The sequence below is a fragment of the Arachis ipaensis genome, chromosome B07, assembly GCF_000816755.2.
Source record: "Arachis ipaensis cultivar K30076 chromosome B07, Araip1.1, whole genome shotgun sequence".
Taxonomy (NCBI): domain Eukaryota; kingdom Viridiplantae; phylum Streptophyta; class Magnoliopsida; order Fabales; family Fabaceae; genus Arachis; species Arachis ipaensis.
Window position 1 is genome coordinate 24,503,797 of NC_029791.2, and position 8,758 is coordinate 24,512,554.

Below are 8,758 nucleotides of genomic sequence, written 5' to 3' on the forward strand. Positions count from 1 at the left end.
CATAAACAGTTACTTATATTAATTAGCAAATAAAAATTAATTAAAAATATTATTTGTACACCAAAATTAGTAACTAAAATAAACCACTAATATATTTGTATATAAATACATGTGTAGTTTAATTTATTTTCAATGTGTATTTATATTTTAGCATATATTTTGTACTGATGGCTGATTTTGGTGTCTGATTTTAGTGTAGATGTAGCATAACTCAAAATTAATATATCCTTATATTAAATAGTATAATGCCACTAAGGACGTGCAATGCCCTCTAAGCTAAAAAAGTTGGCGTGCAACGCCCCCAAGTCAAAGCAAGCTGGCGTACAACACCACCAAAAGCGTGGAATGCCTTCGAAAGCTAATAAGTTAGTGTGTAACGCCACTTCAAGGGCGTGCAATGCCTTCAAGTCCTAAGAAATTTTATAAGAATTGGCGTGCGATGTTAAGCCCAGGCGTGCAATGCCTTCAAACCTTGAGAAACTATGCAGAGTTGGCGTGCCACGCCAAGTCCAGGCGTGCCACGCCAAGTCCATGCGTGCAATGCCTTGAAATTCACAATAAGTTGGTAGAAGATTCTGTTAAGCTAGAATTTGATTTGAATTAGTTTTAATTAGGATTTGAATTATTGTTATTAATTATTTTATTCTCCTTAAAAGATAAGATAAAGATTTAGTTTGAATCTAAATTTTAGGTAAAACTCGGATATAAATAAGTGAACATTATTCACAAGAGAGGTAGTTCGGACCCCTAGCCGAATCCTTTCAACATTGTTTTCATCTTTCTCTATGAGTAACTAGTTCCTCTTGTTAAGGGTTAGGAGCTCTGTTTACTTTTCGTATGGATTATTAATCTAAATATTTTATTTTATTTTGAAGTTATGCATTGATCTATTTTCAAGATTGAGTTTTCGTTCTTCATTCTTTAAAGGTTAGAAGTATTGGAAAATACTCTAATTCTATTTTAAATTCTGTTATTTAATATCGGATTAAGCTTGAAAGCTCTTTCTCATGACTTTTTTATTTGACTAGGAATAGAATTTTAAAGAGTGTACGGCGTTTCTTTCTTATAATTCTCAATTATTTAGGACTAGTTTTAAATACGTGATATATAATTTGTAGTACAACTACTTTTAAATTTTATTTGAAAATAAATCAGAATTGTACTAAACCTCTTTTATTAATCGGTTGACTAAGAAATTGGCGATTGATTAATCAAAAATAAATTGGATTGCCAAGGAATTAGAATTTAATTATTTATAATTTGTCGTGAAAAGATCTTTGCATGCATCAAAATAGATAAACATAAGGTTTAACATTTCTGAAAAATAAACATCTCCGAAACACTTGACATTGTCAATTACTATTTTCTCACAATTAATTACACGTTCATCACTGCCTCTATAATCATTCAAGCATTCAAAGTTCCAAGCAAGACATGGTTCCACCCTTCAATAATCCATGTTCAATTGATTTAATTAGCCATTCAATCCAATATTTGCTTGTTAGAAATGATGAGTAGTATTACTTGAACAATTTAGTGCACTTGTCAATTTCCGTGAATACTAGTTTTCGCTCATTATATCTCCATTTGATTCTTCTTGTGGGGATAGTAGATACCTACAAATATCTATGGATATTACCTTTTAAAAAAAATTAATATAAAAAATAATATAATTCAATACAATTTACCTTAATCTAACATAATATCAATAAGAGGCAGAGGTTAGCGTTGAAAAAGGTGGACAATAATCCCCTAAATTAAAAATTTTAATGTATAAAAGTCATTAATTTTTATATTAATTCTCTTTTAATTTTAATTTTTTTTCTTTTTTAGAGTCATATTTTTATATTAGCCCCCTTCTAAAAATAAATTATTGATATGTTAATTAAATATATATCTTTTACCTCTTGTTTAGCAGGTTCAAAAGCAAATTTAGAGTGATCTATAATCACCTCCTAAATTTGAGGGAGATATTAAGAATAATAAGGTTGTTAGCTTGTGGTCAATTAGTTAATAGTTTTTTGTCCTGGTTTGTTATATTTGCTCTCTCATTCTTGAGGTTATTGTTTCTCTCTTAGTTTAGCTCTTATATGTAAGGATGTAATAACTTTAATGGAGGTTTATGATTTAATAACAAACGCAAATGCCTACCTCTATTTTCGCTGCTTTTACAATTTTGTGCATGGTCATCATTATTCTATTACAAAGCTAGGGGTAATACAAATAGATAAGATTCACAACAGAATACTAATTAAAAAGGGAGATTTAAGGATCCCGCTAGGGAGACAATGGACTATTTGTACAATGTGTACGCTATTGAGTTACAAAATGAACATCTCCCATACTATCTAGAATAACCATTCGAGTACTAGCGATAATAAACATCTTTCCAAAAGCTTAAACTAATTTTGGAGTTCACCAAGACTCGAACTCTTGACCTTTCGCATTTAGCGCTCTAATACCATGCATGATACCACTCATTCCAAAAGCTTCAACTGATGGAAAAAGGTAACACTAATGATTATATCTCTAATACTCTCTAAACATCCATTGTACATATTGTATAAATATTCCATTGGCTCCTCGTACTTTTCCTTTAACAAAATATAACTATCTAACAGAAACAGCATAATAAAATTTGTTTTTAACGTTTTTAAGAAATCAATACTTTTTATCAATATTAACCAATACTTTAGTTAATATCTTATTTTTATACTATTATAATTTAAAATTTAGTTTTTAATATTTTAAATTAGTAAAATATTAAATCATAAAAAAATAGTAAAATATTAGTCAAAAATAATGTTTTATTAGTCATATAACATTCCTCTCTTGACAATAACAAATCCCTTTTCTTTTTAAACAAAAAATTTTAAAATGCAATAAAAATTAAAGGCAACTAGATCACCCAATCATATAAGTGTAAGTGTGTGTGTGAAATACAGAATTAATTTATTTATGATATAACTGCATATAATAATTGTATGTAGCTTGCATTGGGTGCACTAGAAATGAAAAATAACACATAATAAAAGTTATTCGAAACTAACCGAGTTTGTTAGCTCCTATTCTACTTAAGTTTAACCAATCAAACAGCATACAATATCATGAACCACAAACCAATAATAATGTATGTAATTCTTTTAATGAAAAACAGAGTTTGTCGTACTATGCAATGCATGTAAGGCAGGAATATTTTGTGGTTTATGATTCCGGGTCGGGCTTCGCTATGTTGAGATCAGGAATTGAGGTTCTCATCATCAATGATGTGTTATTCCAACTAGGCATCATCATCCCCTGCCTCTCACGATTTTGAGGATGTTGGGTGGTGCTATCCACTTGCCTTCTTGCTGATTCAACTCCATTTAGACCTGTTTCAAAGAACCAAAATAAAAGTTAGGATTTAGGATTCAGTGACCAGCAGATAAAAGCGAATGACAATTTTGAAATTAAACTTGAGATACTAACATCTTATTATTGAATGAGAGAAAAAAAATGAATGAATTAAACAAATGACTAAAAGCTCAACTTGGCTCTGTTTATTTTTCACAAAAGATAAGGTGATTTCTTACCAAAACAAAAAAGGAGACTGTGTCTCTTTTAATATTATTATTTTAAGATTATATAAATTTTTCCTTAAAAAAACTGTAATATAATAATGAAAATTAATCTTGTAAGAGATTTTATTTATAATCTGCGAGAGTTTTAAACTTCAATAAATGATAAAATTAACTATCACTACTAGTATCATAATTTTATTTATCCTCATCAATATAATTTTTATTGTATAACTATATATTATCACTATTGTTATTTCTATCATAAAATACAAGTTAAATCAAACTACAGACATAACTAGGATTAAGATTAGAATTACGGTTGATAATAATTCTTCTAGTCTTACATTGCAATTATTTTTTTTTTATTCCAAACTTTGATCGTTATAAATATTTCAAAATATGTCTTTAATCCTTCAAATAAAATAGAAGAAATATTATAATATTAGATATTTTGTGAATTTTCTTTCAACAGGACATAAAGTTAAGTTTAAATGACGGTTTTTTACTTAAATAAATGAAACTGAAGCCAAATTTACCGGATTTTTCTAAAACGAATTTCGAAACATGTTTACCCCATTCTTAATATTATATAAATCGTCCTAGGGTGATAAGGGTTATATAATATATTAAACATGACATTCTAGGACGATTTATGCATACATGGTTTAGTTCAAATTACCTTATTCTTAATTTTACTGGATGGATTCATGTAATTTTGGGCTGAAACACAAAGACCTGCCACAATTAATTTGCTTTTTGAACCCTAACAACCTTATAATTTTTTATTTCTATTATTTTTATTGTATAACCATATATTATCACTATGAGTTAATAGTCAATTTCGTCCCTGAAAGTGTCCTCGATCTCCATTTTCGTCTCCGAAAGTCAAAATTAATCAAAAACGTCCTCGAAAGATACCCGTGTTGATCACGTTCGTCCTTCCGTCTTCTAGGTTGATGAGATGGCAAACGGCCGCTTACGTGGCACGTTAACTGCCAAGCTGGCAGTGAAGCAGGACGATGTCGTTTTGGTTGATGGAGGCAGTGGCGTTGAAACGTCGCCGTATTGTGTTTTGAACAGGTTTTGAAACGTTGCGATGGCTTACCCCTGTCTCATATCAACCATCGCTCTGTCTTTCGCTCCAAAACTTGTCGTCTCCCACAAGGCATGCCCTAAGTGTGGAACCGAATCTCTGTACCACCCTGACAAGGATCGTTAGTGCTGCTAGACGAATACAGTGGAAAGGCTTTGGCCGTTGAATGCAGAGTGGGTGTTATACTGGAGCAGCATTGCTAGTAAAAGAAGGCATTGAGACATTGAGAGGTAAGGATTGAACTCATAATATCATTTCTTACTTATTCTGTGATGTGGTGTCTTGTTAATATGGTGGTGTTACTGTTCGTCTGGTTTAGGGTTTATTAGTGTTGTTTTAGCATTTTCGTATATGAGATTGTGTTACTTTGTATGGCTCTGTGACAGTAGTCAGATTAGAATTACGGTTGATAATAATTCTTCTAGTCTTACATTGCAATTATTTTTTTTTTATTCCAAACTTTGATCGTTATAAATATTTCAAAATATGTCTTTAATCCTTCAAATAAAATAGAAGAAATATTATAATATTAGATATTTTGTGAATTTTCTTTCAACAGGACATAAAGTTAAGTTTAAATGACGGTTTTTTACTTAAATAAATGAAACTGAAGCCAAATTTACCGGATTTTTCTAAAACGAATTTCGAAACATGTTTACCCCATTCTTAATATTATATAAATCGTCCTAGGGTGATAAGGGTTATATAATATATTAAACATGACATTCTAGGACGATTTATGCATACATGGTTTAGTTCAAATTACCTTATTCTTAATTTTACTGGATGGATTCATGTAATTTTGGGCTGAAACACAAAGACCTGCCACAATTAATTTGCTTTTTGAACCCTAACAACCTTATAATTTTTTATTTCTATTATTTTTATTGTATAACCATATATTATCACTATGAGTTAATAGTCAATTTCGTCCCTGAAAGTGTCCTCGATCTCCATTTTCGTCCCCGAATGTCAAAATTAATCAAAAACATCCTCGAAAGATACCCGTGTTGATCACGTTCGTCCTTCCGTCTTCTAGGTTGATGAGATGGCAAACGGCCGCTTACGTGGCACGTTAACTGCCAAGCTGGCAGTGAAGCAGGACGATGTCGTTTTGGTTGATGGAGGCAGTGGCATTGAAACGTCGCCGTATTGTGTTTTGAACAGGTTTTGAAACGTTGCGATGGCTTACCCCTGTCTCATATCAACCATCGCTCTGTCTTTCGCTCCAAAACTTGTCGTCTCCCACAAGGCATGCCCTAAGTGTGGAACCGAATCTCTGTACCACCCTGACAAGGATCGTTAGTGCTGCTAGACGAATACAGTGGAAAGGCTTTGGCCGTTGAATGCGGAGTGGGTGTTATACTGGAGCAGCATTGCTAGTAAAAGAAGGCATTGAGACATTGAGAGGTAAGGATTGAACTCATAATATCATTTCTTACTTATTCTGTGATGTGGTGTCTTGTTAATATGGTGGTGTTAGTGTTCGTCTGATTTAGGGTTTATTAGTGTTGTTTTAGCATTTTCGTATATGAGATTGTGTTACTTTGTATGACTCTGTGACAGTAGTCAGTGATGTTTGAATTTAGTGATGGTTCTGTTGCATGTTATTTTTTTTGGGTGAAAGGTTGATTGGTACCAACTGGGTGTAGTAGGTGGTGATTGATACAGAGCAATTGTTGCTGGTCATGTTTGTTTATGCTGTTTTCGTGTTTGTTTGTTGTTGTAGATGAAGGGTCCTCCCATGACGTTTGTTTTTCACCATGGTGGGTTGTTTCGGACGGGTGAGGATGGTGACATGGTTTACGAACCTGATAACACAGAGGTATTGATGGGTGTTGAGGGAGACACACTTGATGTGTTTTTCGTGAGGGGTTACTATAAGGAGCTGGGATACATTGAGGCTGGCAATTGTTGGTGGAAAGTTCCTAGAGTTCCAATTCCATCTGGGTTGAAGAAGTTGGAGACAGATGCTGACTTGATTGCAATGTGCAAGGATTGTAGGAGGAACCACCACTTGATCAACCTATACTTTGAGGACTGCATCTCATAGCCCTGTGTAGTGGACAACAGAGGGGAAGGTCTACCTCTTCTGGAAGCAGGAACTAGTAAGAAGAAGAAGTTCAGTTCCCAGGCCAAGATGCACCACTCCCAACCTGTGAAAACTCCCACAATGAACCACCCTCAGCCAAAGAAACCAAGCTATGAGCCCACTAAGGCAGCCTCACAGCCCAGTAGGCCCAAAGCTCAGCCCAGTAAGCCCAATCCTCAGCCCAGGAAGCCATCCTCACAGCCCAGTAAGCCCAATCAGCCTTTTTCTCAGCCCACCAAACCAACACATCAAGCCTCAAAGACCACCTGTCAACCCATAAAGACTCCCTTGCAGTCAACAAAACTCCACCCTCAACAAACCAAAAGCAACAGTAAGGGGAAGACAGTCCCACATCATTCCAAGACATCCTCTCAACCAGCCAAAACGCCAGAAAGTAATAAGAAGAAAGGAAATACCAGTGCATGCAGAGTAACAAGATCCGGAAGAACTGTAAGAGAAGGTCCCATCCAGGATGAAGATTCTGACTCTCATGACTCATATGAGAGTACTGAAGATGAGTTGTACAAGCCTCCAAAGGTTGTAGGAGACAGTTTATACAGCAGTGAAAGTGATAGTGATAGTGGAAAAGGCTCACAAAGAAAGCAAAAGCAAGCTGAAGCAAAGGAGAAGCATAGGCCTCCTAAGTCTAGACTAGCAGATAAAGAAATTGACACTAATGACTCAAGTTATGAGGGTTTCGAAGATGAAGAAAGCTCTGAATCTGGTAAGCTCTTAATCTGGATTGCTATTGTTTTAATATTTCATTTGGCCAAATTTTAATGTCTTTTATGTTATGATTTGGTAGATGCAGACGAAGATGATGATGATCTTGGAAGTTTCTCAGATCCTGACTCATGGCATTCAGAGGATTCGGGGAAGGAGTTAGACTCTGATGAGGAGACAGCACTAAAAGCTGCTAGGAAAATTGTAGAGGGTGATGAGATAGCCCAGTATGGTTTGGTGTGGGATTATGCAAACGAGTTACTTACTAGCAATCCAGGATCCAGAGTGCAAGTTGGTGTGATCCCAATGCCTGAGAGTCCTCCACTATTTGATCGGTTCTATGTGTGTCTTGATGCTTGCAAAAGGGGGTTTAGGCAGGTTGTAGACCTCTAATTGGACTAGATGGCGCCTTTCTGAAGACACTACACGGAGGACAAATTCTGACAGCTTGCGGACAAGATGCTAACAATCACATCTTTGTGATTGCATATGCAATTGTCAGTGTGGAAAACAAGGATAATTGGCAATGGTTTCTTGAACTGCTTCACAGTGATCTAGGTGACTATAGAGAGCACAAATGGTGCTTCATCTCAGATATGCAGAAGGTAATGATTTCTGTAAGGACTAATTTGATTTACTTATTATTCTTTGAAGGACTAGTTTGATTTAATGAATTCAACGTTGAGGACTGAGATGATTTAATATCTTTGCGTGTTTGGTCTTTTGGTGCAGGGTTTAATCCCCGCTGTTCAGGAAGTTTTCCCACGAGTTCACCACCGCTTCTGCGTCTGGCATTTGTGGCGGAATTTTTCAAAGCAGTGGGGTAGTTGTGAGTTGAAAGACCTTGTGTGGGAATGTGCAAGGTCAAGGACAACAGCTGAATTTGATAGAAACATGAAGAGAGTTAAATTGATCAACGAGAAAGCTTGGCAGTATCTTGATAAATGGCCAAAAGAGGCATGGACGAAGGCGCATTTCAGTGAGGTTCCGAAAGTGGATAACATATGCAACAATGCATGTGAGTCATTCAATGCAAAGATCAAACACGAAAGGAGTAAGCCTATCCTGACCCTGGCTGAGGAAGTAAGGAGAATCATCATGAAGAGTATGGTTGATAACAGAAAGAAGTTGCAGAACTACCAAGGAATTCTCCCTCCTGTTCAGCAAAGTAGGTTGGAAGCTATGACGGTGCTGTCCCGTCATTGGGCTCCTCAGTGGTCTGGTGATGAAAAAGAGGAGTTGTACGAAGTGCATGGCTGGCCGACGAATATGGTGGTTGACTTGGGCAAG

The 8,758-nt window shown here is 35.1% G+C and overlaps 1 protein-coding gene across 1 annotated transcript in view; it reads right to left on the reverse strand.

The window, feature by feature from the left end:
* Positions 3,012-8,758, reverse strand: part of LOC110264525 (probable transcription factor PosF21) — a 22,938-nt gene continuing 17,191 nt past the window's right edge. Inside the window, exon 6 of the mRNA XM_021106683.1 lies at positions 3,012-3,371. Coding sequence (XP_020962342.1) covers positions 3,205-3,371 — 167 coding nt within the window. The 3' untranslated portion in view covers positions 3,012-3,204. The remainder of the gene's footprint in view (positions 3,372-8,758) is intronic.